This window comes from Chiloscyllium plagiosum, chromosome 15 (assembly GCF_004010195.1).
Source record: "Chiloscyllium plagiosum isolate BGI_BamShark_2017 chromosome 15, ASM401019v2, whole genome shotgun sequence".
Lineage (NCBI taxonomy): Eukaryota > Metazoa > Chordata > Chondrichthyes > Orectolobiformes > Hemiscylliidae > Chiloscyllium > Chiloscyllium plagiosum.
In genome coordinates, this window is record NC_057724.1 from 80,670,158 (window position 1) to 80,694,023 (window position 23,866).

The 23,866-nt window shown below is 40.9% G+C and overlaps 1 protein-coding gene across 1 annotated transcript in view; it reads right to left on the minus strand.

The window, feature by feature from the left end:
• Window positions 1-23,866, minus strand: part of LOC122557447 (transmembrane 9 superfamily member 2-like) — a 126,738-nt gene that overhangs the window by 64,503 nt on the left and 38,369 nt on the right. Inside the window, exons 3-6 of the mRNA XM_043705203.1 lie at window positions 16,974-17,067; window positions 10,624-10,751; window positions 8,814-8,943; window positions 3,823-3,950 (exon numbers count right to left, since the gene is read on the minus strand). Coding sequence (XP_043561138.1) covers window positions 3,823-3,950; window positions 8,814-8,943; window positions 10,624-10,751; window positions 16,974-17,067 — 480 coding nt within the window. The remainder of the gene's footprint in view (window positions 1-3,822; window positions 3,951-8,813; window positions 8,944-10,623; window positions 10,752-16,973; window positions 17,068-23,866) is intronic.

Here is a 23,866-nt window from a genome sequence, read left to right on the forward strand (position 1 = left end):
TCATCCTCAGAGAGGGGTAGGTCTGGAGGGATGGTGAAAACACAGCAGGGCCGGGAGCTAGGACCTGGTGTGGGGCTGGAGCTGGGTGTGGGGGCGGGGTTAGGCCTGGGGGCGGGGACGGAGATCGGCGCGGGGGCAGGGTTGGGCGTGGTGATGGTGATAGGTGAAGGGGCGGGGTTTTTCTCAACATAATCAAGGAACCTTGATTGTACTCTTTCACAAGACAGAAAGTATAAAATTTAGAATAACATGTACCAACAGATTTAAGGACAGCTTCTTCCCCGCTGTTAATAGACCTATGTACAGACTTCTCATTAGTTTCTTTCTCTGAAGCTGTAACACTATATTTTGCCTTCTCTTCTGTTATCCTGATATATTTATATAAATTACGATTTGCTGGATACCATACAAAACAATACTTTTCATTATATCTCAGTACATCTGACAGTAATAAACCAAATGAAGATCTGTAGCATCTGCAGTTCCTTTACAGGTTCCTCCCACCACTAAAAAGTTTGTCTTTAACAGTAATCTTCTATTCGACTCTGACCAAAGTTTAAAAGTGCTCTAACTTCCTTCATTATATTCCATCAGCAAGCTGCAACCATTTCATTAACCTGTTTTTGCATCCTGCTCATAGCTTGCACCTGCACCATGATTTTTAATCAGCAAATTGGGATACAATACTCTTGACCTGTTATTATAAACTCCCCCAGAACAGTTCTTGCTACACTTCACAAATCACAGCCTGCAAGCTTGAAAACTTCTGGAAGTTCTCTATTTCCTGTCAATTAGCCAATCTTCAATTTATGTAAATACATTACCTCTTATACCAAAAACTCATCTCACGCAAGCCTTCCTGTGGCACTTTATTTCATGTGTTTTAGAAATCCAAGTACAGTTTGTTTGCTGGTTGCATTTTATCTATTCCACTGCTTATCTAAAAATGCCAATAAATTTGTCAATTTGTTGGCCTTTCATAAACCCACGTGGATCTCGCCTGATCTACATTTTTCTAAATGCTAATAGATTCTAGCAATTTCCTGAGAACAGATAAACTAACTGGCCTGTAGCCAGCTGTTATCTATTTTTCTAATCAACCCGTGCTGAGATGCTATGACACACCTGCAGAATAGGTGGGACTTGAATCAGTGCCTCTCAGTAAAGGGGTAGGGTCACTACTACTGTATCACAAGAGGGCCCTTTTGCTAGCTATTATCCCACTTTCATCTTTTTGTGAACAATGGTCATATTTACTAACTGTCAAACCTCTGGACTTCTTATTCAAATAGGATGGAAAATAGACCTGTAATTTGTAATTTAAAATTTTTAGTTATAACAAGGAAATGTGCACTGAAGTAAAATTACGACTGGTTTATTTATTGCTTGTGACATAGATTATGATTCTCAGAAACATATGGTAAAATACAAATTTTAGAATACTTGTGCAGTTTTTCTTAAAAATACAACTCAGTTGACATATGAAATCTACACAAACCTTTATTTTGGTAGTAGCACATTAAAGATCATTGAAAATAGATTTTTAAAATTGGTTCAGAGCTAGAACACTGAGGATTAAAGCAAAGATGATTGATAAGTGAATTTAAGGCCTGAGGGCTGATCCTGATGACAGCTTACCAATCAGCAAAAAACCCATTTATGCTGACACTCTGCTTTTTGTTGGCTAGCCAGTCCTCCATCCAAGCTCATAAATTACCCCTAAACCCATGCGATCTTCCCTTGCGTGTTATCCTTTTGCATAGCATCTTCTCAAATACTTTCTGGAAGTCGAGATATGTTACATCTATGAAACCATTATCCAATTTGCCCATCACATCTTCAAAAGAAATCCAACAAACTAATCAAACAGGATTTAAGTTTCATGAAATCATGCTGTGATGGATTTGCAAATATCCTGTTAAAACTTACTTAATAATGGATTCTAACTTGCCCAACAAGACATTAAACTTACTGGTGGATTGTTTAAACTTTGTATCTTTTTGAATAAGGACATGACATTAGCATTTTCCCAAATCATTGGAACATTTCCAGAATGCAAGAAATTCAATTATAACTAATGGATCCACTATTTCTGCTGTCACTTTCTTTACCACATTAGGATATTAGGCCCAGGGGACTGGTCTTCCTTCAATCCCAACAGTTCACTCAGTACTTACTCTCACACAATGGCAATCGTTTTAAGTTCCACATTTGCATTGCCCGTGACAACTGGGATAATATTAAACCTGTTGAACTATAACCTGGTGTTGTGTGATTTTTAACTTGATAATATTAATGCCTTCTACCTAAAAACTGAAATGATAGTGGTTTAGTTTCTCTGCCATTTTAGCATTCCCCATTAACTCCTGAGTGCTCCCCTCTCATCCTCCAAGGTAGCAACATTCACTTCAGCTACTCTCTGCCCGTTTAAATATTTGCAGACATTTATGCGGTCCATTTGTATAATTTATACTAGTTTCCTTCCATAGTTCTAATCCTCCAACCTACCAGTGACCTTTACAAGTTAGGTCTTAAGTTTGCCCTTGCTACCTTTACCTTTCTTGCATCTATGAATGCATTTTCAACCTTTTTGGAATTTATTTTATTTAGGATGATGGCAAACCTTATTCAATATCTGCCATTGTTAATCAATCGCCCTACCTTTTACTCTTTGTTGATTCAACTTGGGAAGAAATCTGACCTCACAACTGTGCTCTTACCTCTGTTTAATAACAATATGAGTGCAGAATTGAAGTTTGTCATCCACCAACGGATTTTAAAATTCCAGTGCATTATGATCACTCTTCCCTAGAGAATCCTTTGCTATGAGCTCATTAATTCATCCCAACTTGTAGAAAAGGAGGAACTTAAATTAGTTGCCATCATGAATGATTAAGTACTGAGCAAACAATTGGGCTGAACAAAAAGACCTTTATGTGCAGGTTCATAGTCCCACTAAAGTGGAGTCGCAGGTTGACAGGATAGTGAAGACGGCGTTTGGCATGCTTGCCTTCATTGATCAGTCTATTGAGTATAGAAGTTGGGAGGTCACTTTGCAGCTGTACTGGACATTGGTTAGGCCACTTCTGGAACATTGTGTGCAATTCTCATCTCCTTCCTATCAGAAGGATGTTGTGAAATTTGATAGGTTACAGAAAAGATCTACAAAGGGCTGAATAGGGTGGAACTAATTTCCCTGGAGCAATGGAGGCTGAGGGGCGATCTTATAGAGGTTTTAGACCTAAGGGGGCAACTTTTTCACGCAGAGGGTGGTGTATGCATGGAATGAGCTGCCTGAGAAAGTAGTGGAGGCTGGCACAATTACAACATTTTAAAAAAAAAGGTACCTGAATGGGTATATGGTTAGCTGGAAATGTGTTGCTGGAAAAGCGCAGCAGGTCAGGCAGCATCCAGGGAACAGGAGAATCGACGTTTCGGGCATAAGCCCTTCAAGGGCTTGAAGGGCTTATGCCCGAAACGTCGATTCTCCTGTTCCCTGGATGCTGCCTGACCTGCTGCGCTTTTCCAGCAACACATTTCCAGCTCTGATCTCCAGCATCTGCAGACCTCACTTTCTCCTGGGTATATGAATACAAAGGATTTAAGAGGGATATGGGCCAAATGCTGGCAAATGGGAATAGATTAATTTAGGATATCAGGTCAGCATGGACGAGTTGGACTGAATGGTCTGTTGCCATAAAGTACACCTCGATGACCAAATGCAAAATAGCCTGCTCCCTGGTAGGTTCTGACAACCATTCATTTCAAGTCTTTCACCCCTGATTTGCTGCCTCTCTACTCCTCAAACACTAATGATCCTACCTCTTGGGAACTAGTTTTGCAGCAACCAGCCTTGCACCTTCCCATTCTTTGTTCTTCCCACTGTGGTACGTAATGACGATGTCCACATGATTGAAGACATAGTATGTGTTCTTCTTGTTGAATTCAGACTGCAACATAAAAAAAATTAACTTTAACTGCAAGTTAACAAAACGTTTAAGTGTCTTGTAGTCAAAACAAATTAGGATATGCAACCCAGAAATTTGCATCTTCATTGTCTCATGTATGTTCAGTGGAAACACACATCACATTTCACATCCACAGTATCACTCTTACACGCGGAACTTTGTTCAGTGTATGCTCTCAAAACAGTCAATAGTGATTAAATTAAACAGGAAAGAACGACTGAAAATGGGGAATACCTTTTACAGCAACTAAAAAGAGAAACACGTCCTATACTTGCAGCATGGGCTGGTACCTGGGATTTTGACGTTATGGCCATTTCAGAGACATGGGGAGGGCAGGGACAGGAATGCTTGCTGCAGGTTCTGGGATCTAGATGTTTCAGTAAGAGCAGAGAAGATTGTAAAAGAGTGTGGTGTGGCATTTTTAGTCAAGGTCAGAATTACAGTGGCAGAAAGGATGTTTGAGGACTCATCTACTGAGGTAGTATGGGCTGAGGTTAGAAACAGGAAAGGAGAGGTCATCCTGTTGTGAGTTTTCTATAGGCCTCCAAATAGTTCCAGAGATGTGGAAGAAAGGATAGCAAAGATAATTCTGAATAAGAGCAAGTGAAACAGAGGACATGAACTTTCCAAATATTATACTACAGCTAAAGGACTTGAGGGGTTAGTTTTTGTCCAATGTGCACAGGAGGGTTTCCTGACGCAGTATGTTGACAGAATAGAGTGTGTGGAAAAGCACAGGTCAGGAAGCAGAGGAGCAGGAGAATTGACGTTTTGGGCACAAGCCCTTCATCAGGAATAAAGGGCTTGTTTGCCCGAAATGCCGATAGTCCTGTTCCTGCCCGAAATGCCGATAGTCCTGTTCCTCAGATGCTGCCTGACCTGCTGTGCTTTTCCAGCACCACACTCTCTTCTGACACTCCAGCATCAGCAGTCCTCACTTTCGACACAATATGTTGGCAGGCCAATAAGAGGAGAGGCCACATTGGATTTGATTCTGGGTAATGAACCTGGCCAGGTGTCAGATTTGGAGGTAGGTGAGCACTTTGGTGCTAGTGACTACAATTTGGTCATGTTTACTTTAGCAATGGAGGGGGATAGGTATATACCACAGGGCAAGAGTTATAGTTGAGGGAAAGGCAATTATGATGCGATCAGGCAAGGTTTAGGATGCATTGAATGGGGAAGCAAACTGCAGGGGATGGGTACAATTGAAATGTGGAGCTTATTCAAGGAACAGCTACTGTGTCTCCTTGATAAGTATGTAGTGGTCATGCAGGGAGGAAGTGGTCAAGCGAAGGAGTTGTGGTTTAATAAGGAAATTGAATCTCTTGTCAAAAGGAAGGAGGGGGGCTTATGTTAGGATGAGACATGAAAGCTCAGTTTGGGCACTTGAGAGTTAAGAGTTACTCAAGTAAGACCTAACGAGAGAGCTAAGAGGAGCCGGGAGGGGCCATGAGAAGTTGTTGGCAGATAAGATCAAGAAAACCCTAAAGCTTTCTATTGGTATATCAGGAATAAAAGAATGACTAATCTAAGATTAGGGCCAATCCAGGTTGGTAGTGAGAAGTTGTGCATGGACTCTGAGGAGATAGGGAAAGCACTAGACATTTTTCATCAGTATTCACATGAGAAAAATACGTGCACAAGGAGATATTATCGATTTTCACACTTTGGAGAATTGCTAAGAGCCCTGGACTAGATGGAATTTATCCTAGGATTCTCTGGGAAGTCAGGGAAGAGATTGCAGAGCCTTTGGGCTTTGATCTTTATCTCATCATTGTCTACAGGAATAGTGCTAGAAGACTGGAGGATAGCAAATGTTGTTCCCTTGTTCAAGAAGGGGAATACAGACAGCCCCGGTAATTTCAGTTGTGGGTAAACACAGGTAAAGTTTTGGAAATAGTTTAAGAGATAGTATCTATAATCATCTAGATATGAATAAGTCAATTAGGGATAGTCAACACCTCTGAGAAGGGTGGTCATACCTCACAAACCTTAGAGTTCTTTGAGAAGGTGACAAAACAGATGGATGAGGGTAAAGAGGTCGTTGTGGTGTATATGGATTTAGTAAGGTGTTTATTAAGGTTCCCCACAGTAGGCTATTGCAGAAAATAAGGAGGCATGAGATGGAGGAGAGTTTAGAAGTTTGGATCAGAAATTGACTATCTGAAAGACGACAGAGGATGGTGGCTAATGGGAAATGTTCATCCTAGAGTTCAGTTACCAATGGTATACCGCAAGGATCTGTTTTGGAGCTACTGTTTGTCATTTTTATAAATGACCTGGATGAGGGCATAGAAGGATGCATTAGTAAATTTGCGGATGACACTAAGGTCAGTGGAGTTGCTGGCAGTGCCAAAGGATATTGCAGTTTACAGAGGGACATAAATAAGCTGCAGAGCTAGGCTGAGGGGTGGCAAATGGGGTTTAATGAAATAAAAAAAGTGTGGTGATTTACTTTGGAAGGAGCAACAAGAATAAAAAGAGTCCTGGGTTAATGGTAAGATTCTTGGTAGTGTAGATGAACAGAGAGATCTGTGTCCATGTACACAGATCCCTGAACTCTGCCACCCAGGTTAATAGGGTTGTTAAGGTGGCAGACAGTGTATTAGCTTTTATTGAGAGGGGGATAAACTTTTGGAGACATGAGGTCATGCTGCAGCTGTACACAACTCTGGTGCAGTTGCATTTGGAGTATTGTGTACAGTTCTGGTCACCGCATTATAAGAAGGATGTGAAAGCTTTGGCAAGGGTGCAGAGGAGATTTACTAGGATGCTGCCTGGTATTTGAGTGTGGGATCTTATAAGGAAAGGCTGAGGGACTTGTGGCTGTTTTTGTTACGGAGGAGGCGATCGAGAGGTGACTTAATTGAGACATTAAATAATCAGATGGTTTGATAGGGTGGACAGTGACAGCCTTTTCCCTTGGATGGTGAACACAAGCACGAGGGGACAGAGCTTTAACTTGAGGGGTGAAAGATGTAGGACAGATGTTTCTTTACTCAGTAGTAGGACTGTGGAATGCACTGCCTGCAACTGTAGTAGACTCGCCAACTTTAAGGGCATTTAAATGGTGATCGGATGGACATATGGATGAAATGGAATAGTGGGTTAGATGGGCTTCAGATTGTTGCACTGGCCTGTGAAATCAGAGGGCCAAAGGGCCTGTTCTGTGCTGGCATGTTCTATGTTCTAGAATCCATTTAACATAGGTAAACCACTAGCTGTTTTTAGTATGTAGGATGCAGTTAAGTACAAAAGTGAAGTTAAATAAAAAGGAACACAAGACCCACAACTTCTACCATCCAAAAGCACAAGAACAGCTGATGCAGTGAAACACCACCACCTTAAGTTTCCCCTCCAAGTCACATCCCATCGTTACTTGAAACTGTAATTGCCACTCTTTCACAGTCGCTGATACAAAATACCGGAACTCCCTGAGTACACCTGTATCCCACAGACTGCAGCAATGGAAAAAAGCAGCTTGCCACCTTTCAAAGGCAATGAGGGGCAGGGAATTGATGTTGGCCTTGCCAGGGATTTCCACAAATGAATAAAACCAAAACCAAGACAGAGATAGTTTTGAAGCTTAAGGAATGTGCATCTGTTGAAGCTAATTGTAACTCTCGCAAATGGAAATAAATACCAAAATGTCAATATACATAGTCACTGTGTTGTTACTGTAGAGGTGACCACTTGGGCCATTGAGCTTGGACTGGCTCTATAACCTAGCGCCAATCTCCTGCCTTTTCCCATATTCCCGCAAACCATTTCTAAATAATTATCCAGTGTCCTCTTGAATGTCTCAACTGAACTTGTCCCAATATTTCCAGGCAGTGCATTTCAGACCCTGTGCACTTGCTTTGAGAAAAGGTTTTCTCCCATCACCCTTGCTTTATCCAAATGTCATTTTTAATCAATACCTTCTCTTATTTTATTCAAGCAGAAACAGCATCTACTCTACCCAGCCCACTCGTGATTTTGAAAACCTCTCATCAAATCTCCTCTCTGCATTCTTCTCTCCAAGTCGAAGTGTCTCAACTTCTTCAATCTATCCTAACAACTGAAGTAACCACATCAAATGATGTCCCTAAACTGAGGTCAAAGATACCTGATACTCCTAAAAAAAAAATTGAAATGGGAGTTAGAAGAGGAATACTTAAGTGCACACAAATTATAATTAACAACTCAAATCAATGAAGTTCTGAAATGTACAAAGTACAGGGGTCTTTTTCTGTCTGAATAAATTGAAAAAAGCTGACAAGTTGCATTAGTGAGGTCAGAACACACGAGTTGATTGTTCTGCACACAATTATGGCGTTCATATCATAAAGGATGCAAAACCAACACAGTAATTACAAAATAAAATTATAATTGAAAAGATATAGCTATCAAGACAGACAGAGCAGGCTGGGTCACCCAACTCCAGAAAAGAACAAGCATTCAAATTATGAATCTATTTTACATTGTTGACGCAGAGGTGATATTTCCACTTATGGGGGAAGTCATGAAGGTGTCAAATGCAGGACAGTCACTAATGAATCCATAAAGGAATTCAGGAGAAGCATGTTATCCAGAAGATAATAAGTGGGTAAAGTGAGTGACATGGATGCACTTACAGAAAAAAACAGGTCAAATGCAAGAAGAAATGGAGAGATAACTTGTTCAGAAGGATTAGGGCTGGCTCAAGTGGAGCATAAAGATAAACACAGGGCCAATAACCCTTTTGCCTCAAACAACCTTTGTAATTCTACCCAAGACGTCACATTTTAATCAACTAAAAACTTAAAAATAAGGAAGAGGCAGCATAAGACAAACAGTTATTTAAAGATTAAGGCAACTTACATTAATGACACAAGCATCTTTTGGGCGGCCATCCTGAGTAACAAAGCATCCAATTGGAAATCCAGGATTACAAAATTTTTGGCCATCTTCTACATCATAACACCATGTGACAGGCATGTTATCAATAATCCTACAATGAACAATGACAGGAGGGTTTTGTTGTTTTTCAAATTACACAAGATAGTAAAGAACAGGAATTTCAATGCAGTGTCATCAAAATTTAACTTGCAAAAATGAAGCAATTTTTCACATTGCGATGTTACCAGGCTGCTATATAAATAGTGCTGTTTGCAAAGTTCAAAATTGAAGTATGAGTGGGGACATCCCCATTGATCAGAAAGATAGACAGATCACAGCTGTAAAATTGACATTTGCTTTTGACTGAAGTTTACCCAAAACTCAAAATCGAAGTGCACGCCTCCATGTCTAAACTTAAAGAAAGCTGCAGAGGCCAGTTTATCGGAAACAAAAACTGGAACAGCTGCTAACCAGAACTGGCAGCATCTGGAGAGAAAACAGAGTTAATGATTCACGTCCAGTCTTTTTTTTTAAGGACTTGTTCAGATGCTTGTCCACAAATCCCTGAAGGTGGCAGAGTAAGTTAATAGGGCAGTTAAAGGCAAGTGCCCCATATACATTTTTATCCGTTGCAGCATACATTACAAAAGCAGGAAGATCATATTGGAGCTGTACAGGGCTTTGTAGAAGCCACAGCTGCAGTGCTGTGTCTAGTTCTGGTCTCCACACTATAGGAAGATGATTGCACTGGGGGGGCTGCTGAGGAGATTCACCAGGAGGTTGCCTGGAACGGTGCATTTCATCTATGAAGAGAGGCTGAAGAAGCTCAGGTTATTTTCAAGTTGCTGGTCACTTGGCCTCATCACTCTTTTGCGACCCAATAGCATACTTTGCCTTAAAGGCATTTCATTACATTGAAAGCTCTATATATGGTAGTTTCTTATATATTGTTCTATGTACACACACACATGAAGGATCCGTATAGATGTTAGTTGTTTGGTAGGACTGAATTGTAAATAAAACCTGCTGGGACAAAACTTTATACTGAATGAGAAACAAGGCACTGATTGGCTGGGTAAATAGACTCTAGATTCCCCATGGCAAAGCCATGGCCAACGCACAAATAAACAAACAAAGTCACTCCAAGCTGTTTGTTCAATTCAAAAAGGCAAGTTGACTCTGATCACTCAACAGGGATTGTTCCAGTTCCACCCTTAGATCAATTTCCAAGTCAACTCCATGGTCAAACAGTCCTAATGACACTGGACATATAATCCAGAGTCCCAGCCTATGCTCTGTCATCGCATAGGCTGCTTTCATCACAGCCAAATCATTTACATCCATTGATCATCCCCATTAGCAGCATTTCTCTCTCCCCACCGCATTCATTGTACACTCCTTTGTCTACGCAACTGCTGCTCTTTCTCTGGATTCCATTTCTACCTATCGTTCACCCTGCTCCCCTTACCAACCCCAAGTCTTCATCATAAATACCACCTTTTCCAAGCTACAATCAGTTCTAACAAAGGGTCACTAGACCAAAAATATTGACCCTGCTTTCTGTGCAAAAATACTGCCAGACTGCTAACGTTGAAAAGCTGAAATGAATCGAGTGGAACAGTGTGTAAATACTAAAAGATTGGTTGAGCTAAGTGACCTGCACTGAGTTTATACCTTTTGCAGATGCACGTAATATTCCTTAACTGGACCACAGTTTCATTGAAAAGTGTTGAAGATCGAAGAAATACCTCCAACACTATTGAGATGTATTGTTGCTGTTCTATGCACTTACCAATGGTGTTGGTAATTCAGGAGAATTCCTTTCTTTATGAAAGAAAGCTTGTCTGCACTCTGCCTATCTTGTGGATTGTAGGGTTTCATACAAACAGGTTTACATGCTTCAGGTTTGTTAAATGTGAACTGTTGAGGGAAGGGAAAAGGGTTATTTTACCTCCTGAACTTAATTGCTAAGACATTCAGACTTTATCATAAAGTAAAAGAAAAGAATTCCAATGTAATAATTATATAACAATCTTACATACCACTGGAAAACTTAGCATTGGTATTTTTCATTGTAATGCAACGTGTACGTTGAGCAGAACAAGAATCAACTGATACTTTCAGTTGACTGTTAGACCAAAGAAATCCCATGCAATACTTAAATACAAAATCACTCTTCCACATTCTTGCTCACAAAGTCAGCAAGCTACTTTGTCAGGGCTAATACATGCACAAATGCAACTTTTTGAACATTTGGCTCAAGGACTTAGTGATAGTGGATTCATCAATATCACAAAGTTACATTGAATGGAAACAGGTGCCAAGGCGGCAGAGAAAATTGTCAGCAGACAAAGACTAGCTACCAGGCATGAACTGCACCCTGCCAAAAAGGAGTTTTAAAGGTGGAAATGGGGAGCACCAGGAGTAAATATCAGACAAGCAAGGACTTGAAAAGAGAAATGTGTTAGTCTTTTAACAGAATGTGTAATTTTACCGAATCATTTACTTCACCGCTTCTTTTGAGTGCTTGCTGTGCACAGCTGCCACATGATCTATACTGCAACAGTGTCATTGCTTCAATAGTGTTTCATTAGCTACAAATCACTGATTTATATCACACTTTCCACTACTTTGGGATGATTGAAAGCCACTTGCAAGAAACTCCACAGAAGGTCTGCTAGCAGGAAACTTGCCATCAGGATATATGAACACCAACTGGCCACCAAAAGACACAACCAGCGAGCACTAGTTTCTATACATACAGACAAAGGAGGACACCACTTTGACTGGGACAACACACACATCTTAGGACAGGCGAAACAAAGACACACAAAAATTCTTAGGAGGCATGGCATTCTAACCAGAACTCCATCAGTTTAGATTCTATCTACCTTTTCTTGAAAAAAAAAGGAACTGGAAATGACATCACCCACCAAGATCTATAAATCGAGGGGTAGGACATTCCACCAGTACTTCACTGGAAATATTCACTGATGATGTTTCCTAGTATGGTGACGAAACATCTGAAAACAAACCTTTAAGCTCAGTGAGCTAACTTCCATGCTTATCAACCTGAGCTACAAATCTCAAAAATCACTAGTCTATGGAAGTCTCAGAGTGGACTAATCACATTTTGTGATGCATAATGTTCTGGGTTATAGGCATAATGGAAATGCTACTGGCCTAATAGTCCTGATCTCTGGGCTAATGATATTGAGAAAAGGTCAAATTCCACGAAGGCAGGATAGGGAATTTAAATTCAGTGAACAAATCTGGAATTAAAAGCCACATCAGCAATAGTAAACATGACGCTCCAGGGAAAACAGCCCCAGCCTGTTCAGCCTCTCCCTATAGCTCAGATCCTCCAACCCTGGCAACATCCTTGTAATTCTTTTCTGAACCCTTTCAAGTTTCACAACAACTTTCCAATAGGAAGGAGACCAGAATTGCATGCAATACTCCAACAATGGCCTAACCAATGTTCTGTACAGCTGCAACATAACCTCCCAACTCCTGTAGTCAATACTCTGACCAATAAAGGAAATCATACCAAACACCTTCTTCACTATCCCATCTACCTGCGACTCTACTTTCAAAGGGCTATGAACCTGCACTCCAAGGTCTCTTTGTTCAGCAACACTCCCTAGGACCATACAATTAAGTGTATAAGTCCTGCTAAGATTTGCTTTCCCAAAATGCAGCACCTCGCATTTATCTGAATTAAACTCCATCTGCCACTTCTCAGCCCATTGACCCAACTGATCAAGATCCCATTGTAATCTACATTATCTCCAATTTTGGTGTCATCTGCAAACTTACTAACTATACCTCATATGTTCATATCCAAATGATTTATACTAAATGACAAAAAGTCGTGGACCCAACACAGATCCTTGTGGCACTCCACTGGTCACAGTACTCAAATCTGTGAGAAACCCTCCTCCACCACCACCCCCCTCTGTCTTTGAGCCGGTTCTGTATCCAAATGGCTAGTTTGCCCAGTATTCCATTCGATCTAACCTTGCTAACAAGTCTCCTACTGGTAACCTTGTCAAAAGTCTTACTGAAGTCCATACAGATCACATCCTCCATCCTGCCCTCATCAATCCTCTGTCACTCCCTCAAAAAACTCAATCGTTTGAGAGATGTGATTTCACACACAAAGCCATGCTGACTATCCCTAATCAGTCCTTGCCTGTCCAAATACATGTACATCCTGTCCCTCAGGATTCCCTCCAACAACTTGCCCACCACCGAGGTCAGGCTCGTCGGTCTATAGTTCCCTGGCTTGTCCTTACCACAGTGGCACCACGTTAGCCAACCTCCAGTCTTCCACCCAACCTCACCTGTGACTGACGATGATACAAATATCTCAGCAAGGGACCCAGCAATCACATCCCTAGTTTCCCAGAGTTCGAGGGTACACCTGATTGGGTCCTGGGGATTTATCCACTTTTGTGCATTAAGAAATCCAGCACTTCCTCCTCTGTAATCTGGACATTTTGCAAGATGTCGCCCTCTATTTCCCTATATTCTATATCTTCCATATCGTTCTCCACAGTAAACACTGATGAAAAGTACTCGTTTAGTATCTCGTCCATCTCCTGTGGCTCCACACAAAGGCCACTTTGCTGATCTTTGAGGGGCCCTATTCTCTCCCTAGATATCCTTGTGTCCTTAAAATGTATTTGTAAACACTCTCTGGATTCTCCTTAATTCTATTTGCCAAAGTTATCTCATGTCCCCTTTTTGCCCTCCTGATTTCCCTCTTTAGTATACTCCTACTTCCTTTATTGCCTAAGGATTCATTCGATCTAATCTACACCTGACATATGCTTCCTTCTTTTTCTTAACCAAACCCTCAATTTCTCCAGTCATCCAGTATTCCCTACATCTAACAGCCTTCCACAGGAGTATAGTGTCTCTGGACTCCCGTTATCTCATTTCTGAAGGCTTCCCATTTTCCAACCATCCCTTTACCTGCAATCATCTGCCCCCAATCAGCTTTTGAAAGTCTTGCCTAATACCATCAAAGCTAACCTTCCTTCAATTTAGGACTTGAACTTTTAGATCTGGTCTATCCTTTTCCATCACTATTTTAAAACTAATAGAACTATGGCCACTGACCCCAAAGTGAGGGACTGACAGAAAGCAAACTGTAGGCCAGTCAGCCGAACTTTTGTTATGAAAATGCTAGAGTCCAATATGAAAGGAAGAAATAACAGAACATTTAGAGAAGCTTAACTCAGGCAACATGTTGTGTGACAGTGAAGTCATACTTCATGAATGTGCTAGACTTCTTAGAAGACAGTTGATAAAGGCAAAAGGGAGATGCATTTGCATTTTTAGAAAACATTTGATAAAGGGGGCACATCAAAAAAATTGCATAAGACAGGAGCCCATCATAGTGGGAGTAATGTATTGGTATGCATTGAGGATTGGTTAATGCACAAGATAGAATGGGCATTAATGGGGCTCAGTTTGAAAAGACAACTAGTGGATTACCACAAGGATCAGTCCAAAGGACTCAGTTATTTAACATCTATATAATTGACTTGGAAGAGGCAGAGTATAATATATTTAAATATCCTCATGATACAAATCTAGGTGGGACGGCATATTGCAACAAGGACATTAACAGAGGGGTATATCGTTAGGCTGAGTAAGTAGGCAAACCTTGGCAGCCGGTGTTTAATGTAGCAAAGTGAGCTCATGCACTTTGAAAGGAAGAATAAAAAAGCCACACAAACAACTGCTGAAAAAGCTCAGCAGGACAAAAATCAGTTAACATTTCAGGTCGACCTGCTGAGCTTTTCCAGCAATTTGTGTTTGTTGCTGATTTACAGCATCTGCAGTTCTTTGGGTTTTTCCTCAAAAATGCAGATTGTTTCAGTGGAGAAGTGTAGAAGGAACTGGACATTCTTGTATATGAAATAAGACGGTAGCATGTAGTTGCAGCATGTAATTAAATGGGCAAATGAATTTTTGGCCTTGATTACCTGAGGTTGGAAGTTAAAAGTACAGAAGTCTTGGAACGACTGTAGAGTGTGTTCACGAGGCCAAACCTGGAGTTCTGGATAAGTTTTAGAATATAGAACAATACAGCACAGAACAGGCCCTTCGGCCCACGATGTTGTGCCAAACATTTGTCCTAGCTTAAGCACCCATCCATGTACCTATCCAATTGCTGCTTAAAGGTCGCCAATGATTCTGACTCTGCCACTCCCACAGGCAGCGACCAGAACTGCACACAGTACTCCAACTGTGGCCTAACCAAAGTCCTGTACAGCTGTAACATCACTTCACGACTCTTGAATTCAATCCCTCTGCTAATGAACGATAATACTCCATGGGCCTTCTTACAAACTCTATCCACCTGAGTGGCAACCTTCAAAGATCTATGTACATAGACCCCAAGATCCCTCTGTTCCTCCACCTGACTAAGAACCCTACCATTAACCCTGTATTCCGCATTCTTATTTGTTCTTCCAAAATGGACAACCTCACACTTGGCAGGGTTGAACTCCATCTGCCACTCCTCAGCCCAGCTCTGCATCATATCTAAGTCCCTCTGTAGCCGACAACAGCCCTCCTCACTGTCCACAACTCCACTTATCTTCGTATCATCTGCAAATTTACTGACCCATCCTTCGACTCCCTCATCTAAGTCATTAATAAAAATTACAAACAGCAGAGGACCCAGAACTGATCCCTGCGGAACTCGACTTGTAACTGGGCTCCAGGCTGAATATTTACTATCTACCACCACTCTCTGACTTCGACTGGTTAGCCAGTTTTCTATCCAATTGGCCAAATTTCCCTCTATCCCATGCCTCCTGACTTTCCGCATAAGACTACCATGGGGAACTTTGTCAAATGCCTTACTAAAATCCATGTACACTACATCCACTGCTCTTCCCTCATCCACATGCTTGGTCACCTCCTCAAATAATTCAATAAGACTTGTAAGGCAAGACCTACCCTTCACAAATCCGTGCTGGCTGTCCCTAATCAAGCAGTGTCTTTCCAGATACTCATAAATCCTATCCCTCAGTACCCTTTCCATTACTTTGCCTACCACCGAAGTAAGACTAACTGGCCTGTAATTCCTGGGGTTATCCCTATTCCCTTTTTTGAACAGAGGCACAACATTCGCCACTCTCCAGTCCCCTGGTACCACCCCTGTTGAAAAAGATAACGGGCATTGAACACAATTTAAAAAAGACTCATTAGGCTAATTCCTGGGTTAAATAGATTATTCATTAGTTGTTCTTGATGAGTCAAAGGCCATATTAATGTAGAGTTCGGAACAACGAGGGGTGATCTTGATTTTGAGGGGACTTTACAGTGTATATGTTGAGAAGATATTCCCACTACCGGAGGATTCTCAAGCCAAAGGACAGTTACTGAATAAGGGGAGGCATTAAAACTGAGATGCAAAGCAACTGCTTCTCCAGTGGGTAGCAAATGTCTAGGATTCTCTTTTTAAATGCTCTGATCTAAGTAGAGGGAAGGCATTTATTTTCAATTTTGGGGGTGTTGAGGGTTATGAAGAGCTGTTGCAAAAAAATGGCAGAGCAAGTTTGACAGATTGATCAACCTACTTTATGTTCAAGACTAAAGTGAATGCAAAAATGATTTTACCAAATACAAATTAATAACTTGCATTTATATGCATCTAGCTGTACATTTTGCCAAATTACAAGATTTTTGTTCTGCCACAATGTCAACAAAAAACCCAAGTAACTGACAGAAATCAAATAAAATTTAACTGAGTTTTTCCCAGGAAATGTCACAACTAATTGAACTGACCAAAAGCTCGGTCAAAAAAATTGATTTTTAGTTTGTGACCAAGTGTCTCAGGTATTTAGGATGAGGATATAAGAGGGGGAAATGTATACAAAAATACACTGACTGACAGAAATAAAGTAGGAAGTCAGTCTCCTCTGCAGCATAAACATAGACCAGTTAGGCTAAATGGCCTGTTTCTATGCTGTATATCCAACGCAACTCAATGTAAGTACCCTCCTCAGATTAGCCTCAGACTCTGAAAAAGTAAAATAGGTTGATATACAATGCTTGTAATTGAACCATTTCACTGTCAATCACATTTTTTTTTAAAAAAATCACAAAATGTAATACCTTGTATGGCGAGGACTCTATCCTCTCTCCAAATAACACCTGTCCCAAATTTTCAGAAGGTCTTTTCTCAGTTTCATTCTGACAGAAGTCAAACCTTTAAAAAGTAAACTAAATGGTAATTATACTGTCAATTCCAGCTTTAACAAGCAAACAATAGTAAATATTAATTTTAATACAACCTGTGAGACTGTAGGAAACAATCTTATACAGTTAATAAAAATGGGAAGCAGCAACTATGTGAGCTGTCACATTTCCAGCACAATTTACAGTTTGGAAAGGAACTTAAGCAAAGGCTCAACATTGAATGTTTCAAAAATTAAATGACCATGCAAAATCAAACTATGATACCTTCAGGGGTCATATGCAACCTGAATTTCATTGATTGATATGAACTGTGTTGCAATGCGCATTTTGATGACATGCACAATAGAGGGCCCTTCAGGATTTAAACAAATCCTCACTATGAAATGAACACCTGATAAACAACATGATACCATAGTTACACAGCTGGAGGATCTGCTAACCCTTCTCAGCAAACAAGCAAAACCTCGTTATATGTAACACAGAACGCTAAACAAGGAAGGGTTATTCACTCCAGAAAACCTGCCTACCACATGCAAACTGGACTCAATCTTGAGAAGAACTGCATAAATACTCCCAGACATAAATATCGTAGTTATAAATATTATAAACTACAGAATACTTACCCATCACCATATCTCCACTGTTCAGCACAAACCGAAATCTGATCTTTGCACTACATCTTGCTCATCCCCTCACAAGAGCCCTAGAATCTCAACAACCTGGAAACCTTCATAATCCATTAAGTATTTAAATTATTTAAGTATTTGTAAACACAGACACCCAAGGTATAACATATTTATCTGAAAGATATGGAATTTCACACCAGAATGCCATCCTGTTCAAGTACTTCAACTACAGAACAGTACCTGAAATACTAATTTTGATTCCTCTCCACAGATACTGCCAGACCTGAGATTGTCTAATTTCTGTTGTTTCAGATTTCCAACATGTGCAGTTCCTTCAGGTTTTCTTCTCCCCTCAGTCTGTTTTGTACATTGGATACCATGGGAATATCATATCTGCCGGTTTCAGCATTTTATACAGCAGGATGGTTGAGGGTTGAGACAGCAAGTCACTAACTCTGGGTCAGAAGGCCTGGGCTCACGTCCTTCATGCTCTAGAAAGTATAATATATCTGAATAGCTGATTAAAAATCTGTGTATGACCATGTGATTATGATTCTAACTAGCAATCCAGAAGCCTGGACTAAAAAATCCAGACATTCACACAAATTCCATCATTGCAGTTTAAGAATAAAAAGCTGATAATACTCACTGCACTGTGCTAAACACCCATGAGCTCACTCATGTCCTCCCTGATTCTGGCAGATTTACCAATCCAGTCCTATATCCCACTTTAAAGATCCACAAGGGAACTGGTGACCCCACTAACATTTTTAAAGAGGATACTTCCCTGAGGCCAGATATTGGGGATATTCTATTATTGAATAGATTTACAGATGAATGATGATTTTTGGTCCACCAGGGAATCGAGAGAGCGCGCAAGAGAGAGAGAGAGAGAGCGAGCGAAGGTAGAAAAGTGAAGTTGAAGCTCAAATCAAACTTCAGTCAATCAGTGAAGCAGGTACAATAAGCCTTTTAATCTATTCCTACTCTAAGTTAAAATAACAATTAGATTAAATAGTAAGTCCCTCCAATTTAAAAGTTCCAAGAATTTAACATTTACAAATGTAAGGTACAGAGGAACCTAGATTATCCAAAGGACATGGGAAGGGTTAAGTCAAATGCCAGATAACATTGTTAGCCAAGCATCGGGACCTTGCAATCTTGTTCGGATAATCTGAAATTCAGTTAATCGAATGCCAGATAATTGAGGTTCCTTTGTATTTCAAAAATGTCAAGCAACTGTACCCACTGGTTAGCATCAGGGCTCTATTTACAATTAACAATTGCAGTCCTTCATAATTTATAGTTGACAAGTTTTAAATCAACATGACTGTTCTTTTTGCACTCTGATCTCGTCACAATAAAGAAACGCTGGGTAAAATCAGCAATTCAATATCTTAATAGGAAGTCAACAGTCATTGCTAACCATTAACCTGTCAGTCTAACAAACCAATGGACCCAAAGAATAGTTCCATTACTGGGACTAGACATCCCTCAGTCTCCACCGGCAGCACAGTGGTTAACACTGTTACCTCACAGCACAAGGATACCAGGCTCAATTCCAGCCTCAGATGGCGGTCTTTGTGGTGTTTACACATTCTTCCCATGTCTGCATGGGTTTCCAGAGGGCTCTGGTTTCCTCCCACAGTCCAAAGATGTGCAGGTTAGGGTAGATTGGCCTAAGGTGCCCATTGTGTACAGGGAGCTAGGGGGCTGGTCATGGGAAAAATGGGATGACAGGGATGGGTTTCTGGGTGGGATGCTCTTTGGAGGGGCAGTGTGGTCTCAATGGGCCGAATGGTCTGCTTCTGCACTGCAGGGATACTATGATTAGATAACATGGAATAACATGAAGGGCATGTGCCCGAAACGTCGAATCTTCTGTTCCCTAGATGCTGCCTGACCTGCTGTGCTGTTCCAGCAATAAAGTTTCAGCTTTGATCTCCAGCGTCTGCAGACCTCACTTTCTCCTCGATAACATGGAATACCCTACTTAGATACCTTAGGATTGAAGATGCTTTCATTCCATCCATTTTCTGTGACTAAATGAACAAATACTGGATCTATCACAGCTATGACAACTTTTTTCTCCATCTGTGATAGTCAGAAATAGGTTGTTTCTTGGCTTCTTTGATTTGGACTCGAGATTCCCATGAGTCAGTGGTGCTATGTATTTTCCCAGGGAGAATTTGAAGGATTCTAAGCTTCCTGTGCTCTCCTGGTAACCACTTGCCATGTCAGAGCTCAGAGTATAAAGCTCACTTTGGAAGTTTTGTCTCAGGCAAATGGATTATATGAGCTGCCAAGAACAGATCAAGTGTAAGTGTATAAGTGTTTCAAGTTATTTGCTGAAATGATAACGTGATGCAAGAAAAAAAATCTTTTTCACACAGCAAGTCATTTGAGTCAGGGATGCACTGCTTGGAAGCTAATTGACAATAACCATTGTCTTCATAATGGAAAGATTGGCCTGAGAGAAGTACCTAATAAAAACCAAAAGGACTGCAGATGCTGTAAATCAAAAACTGGTGGAAAACCTCAGCAGGTGAACTGGCCATACTAAATTGCCCGTAGTGTTAGGTAATGGGTAAATGTATGGGTGGGTTTCGCTTCGGCGGGTCGGTGTGGACTTGTTGGGCCGAAGGGCCTGTTTCCACACTGTAATCTAATCTAATCTAATTTAAGGTCTGGCAGCATCTGTGGAGAGAAATCAGAGTGAATATTTTGGGTTAATTGATTGTGCACACACATGTACATGCGTCATACTATCCTGTTTATCTTGTGAATGAATTTACAGGAATTTGGAGAGGCAGGTGTGGTATTTGAGGTACATAGTGTTGGACTCATGGTCAGACAGAAGGGCAGGAAACATGGCTGCCTTAGAGACCACGAGCTTGGTGCTCAGCTAGGCTTTATTGTCATCAAATGTTCCTCAGAACACCGACAGCAATGTTGAACTTTGTCATCAATGACAGTCCTCAATGATAGAAAACTCCCAAGGTGTGGGAATTAACCCACATTGTTCAATGGCTCACTGGATCTTTATGATCTGGGGTGGGGAGCAATGCTGTGAAGAGCACAGGCTATGCAAACTGCTCCACAAACTGCAGCCTAAATGGTTAGTATTCACAAGAATGGTTCCAGAGAAGAAATTTCAGTAGGTAAAAGTCACAGAAGTAGCTGACCAAACCAAATTGCATAATTGGGTCAATCAACTAAAGGGGCTGCTCCAAAGACAGCAGTTTGGGGAAGGAAAGACCATCCTGTCAAATTAAGGAGGTTGGTCTGACATCTTCACAATTAAGGCGGCTCTGGGCAGAGTAGACAGTAACAAACTGTTTGCACTCAAAGGTTTCAAGAACTGAAATGTACAGATTTAAAGTAATTTGCTGAAACAATAAATGTGATGGAAGACAAAAAACTTTCTCACAGCGAGTGGTTCAGGTCTGGAATGCACCACTTCTAAGCTGGTAGAGGCAGATTTAATTGAGGCATTCAAGAGGGTAGTAAATTATATTTTAAAAAAGTGTGAAATAATGCACAAGGTAGTGGGGAAATGGTCAGGTGGATCGCGTAAATCCATGTTGCTCAGTCAACCAGTACAGACATGACAAGTAAATGACAAGTTTTCTGTTCTGTGACAATTTTCCATGATGCTTGGTGTACAAAAATAATAGATGTTAGAATTAAACTTTATTGCTTCAGCTAGTTCAAGTCCAGCAGCAATTCAGCTCATCAGCAGCTCTGAAACCTTCACTTCATCAAGCTGCATCTATATAGTTCCCTCCCCCAGAGCCGTTCAGACAGGCATGACAATGAGCAGGCAGTGTATAATCAAAGACTGAACAACAGCTGCATCCTCTCAGTAACTTGGTTTGAAAATGAAACAGTTATGCACACATCATTCCATATAAAGCTGGTAAAAATGATTTTTAACATGCAGGTCATAGATTTGTAGCATGGTTACAACACAGAAGGTGGTCTTTTAGCTGATGACATTGATGCTGGCTCTCCGTTGAAGCAGCTTTGTGTGTCAATGATTTTCCTCAGGGAAATTTTCTCTGCTCAGTTAATCAGCTACTTCTCACGAAAACCTTGATTTGCCTCCAACACACTGTACAGATCCAGTACAGGCTGCAGGACGTTGGCTTGCAGTCTTCTTTGCTACCACTACACTCAACTTTTGCAACACCTAGCTTGTTAAATATTACCAAGCAGGACAATAGTGCTTATCAGATGATTATTCTCTGCCTACTGATCAAAGTCCAAACATACATTCAAAAAAATGTTGATTTACTCAAATTACTTCTGAAAAACAGGTTAAGCAAGCAGTTTTACTCTACACTGACTACACCAGTGGATTCTGCCGACCACACAATATAACAAACTATATATGAAATTCAATACCAATGTCTTGCAGTAATTGACTGATTTAATCAAACAGTATATTTATGATGAGCAGAATTTACACCACAAATCAACCAGTCCACAACTGGCAAAACCCAAAAAGCACTACTGTTCGATGCAATTCCTCAATCAGGTAGCATTTGCACAAATTTGAATGTGCCAAGAACTATGCAAGCAACTAACTAAAAGAATTATATCAAGCTTATAAAGTTGCTTCTCTATAAGCAATATGTTCACACACTGACACCTCTGCAAACAAATGGAATAAGTTTGAGCTTTGCACACTGTCAATTACCTAGGAGTCCGGGAAGTTCTGAGCTCTCCATCGATTGGCCAAAACTTTGCCATGGGGAAAGCAAAATCCACTTGCCAACCAATGAGCAGCCTTTTCTGCTGGAGAATGCCTGAATTATTTAAGATTTGGAGATGCTGGTGTTGGACTGGGGTGAACAAAATTAAAAATCACACAACACCAGGTTACAGTCCAACAGGTTTAATTGGAAGGGTTCCTGATGAAGGGCTTTTGCCCAAAACGTCGATTTTACTGCTCCTCGGATGCTGCCTGAACTGCTGTGCTCTTCCAGCACCACTAATCCAGAATCTGGTTTCCAGCTTCTGCAGTCATTGTTTTTACCTACAATTGAGCATGGCCAATCCACCTAACCTGTACATCTTTGGACTGTGGGAGGAAATTGGAGTACAGGGAGGAAGCTCATGCAGACACAGGGACAATGCCTTACAATTGTGTCTTCCACAATTCTGTGCCTTACAATTGTGTCTTCCACAACCACCTGATGATGGAGTGGTGCTCCAAAAGCTAGTGCTTCCAAAGAAACTTGTTGGATGATAACCTGGTGTTATGTGATTTTTTTTAACTTCACAGACAGTAGCCTCAGGGTGGAGTCGAACTTGGGTCCCTGAGAGGCAACAGTGTTAACCAATAGGCACCGTGCCACCTAGCTCATGACCAGGTGAGTGTGACTTGCAATGCAGTGGCTGCTATAATAATCCCACAATTGCTTAGTCATTACATGCACACCATACTGAATCACCAGATCACAATATTTCACATGTTGTGACATTAAAACTGAGCTACCAATGCACTGACACTATTAGTTTTGATTGCCTGAAACTAGAGAGAAGGGCAACAGTAATGAATTGCCAGGGTGGTTCCTCATCATCACAATCCAGTGAGGATCGTTACCAGCAAATCCGAGTGAATACAGTACTGACCACACATGCCTGAAAACCAACACGTAGAATTTTCAGATGCAGCAAAAGATGATGCTAAGAAACAAAATCGAGGAGAAGGAAATTAAACAGGAAATCATTCATACATGAATATCATGTAAAAAAGTATGCTAATTAGAATGTAGGCCATTAAGCGCTGCAAAGCTGCTCTGCCATTCACTAAGACAGCAGCTGATCTGATTGTAACTTCAAATCCATATTCCGACAGAATCCTGATAACCTGTGGACAGCAAAGAGGGTTACCTCTGATTACAACATGATCTGGACCAGATGGGCCAATGGAGTTTAATTCAGATAAATGCGAGGTGCTGCATTTTGGGAAAGCAAACCTTAGCAAGACATATACACTTAATAGTAAGGTCCTCGGGAGTGTTGCTGAACAAAGACCTTGGAGTGCAGGTTCATAGCTCCTTGAAAGTGGAGTCGCAGGTAGATAGGATAGTGAAGACGGCGTTTGGTATGCTTTCCTTTATTGGTCAGAGTATTGAGTACAGGAGTTGGGAGGTCATGTTGCGGCTGTACAGG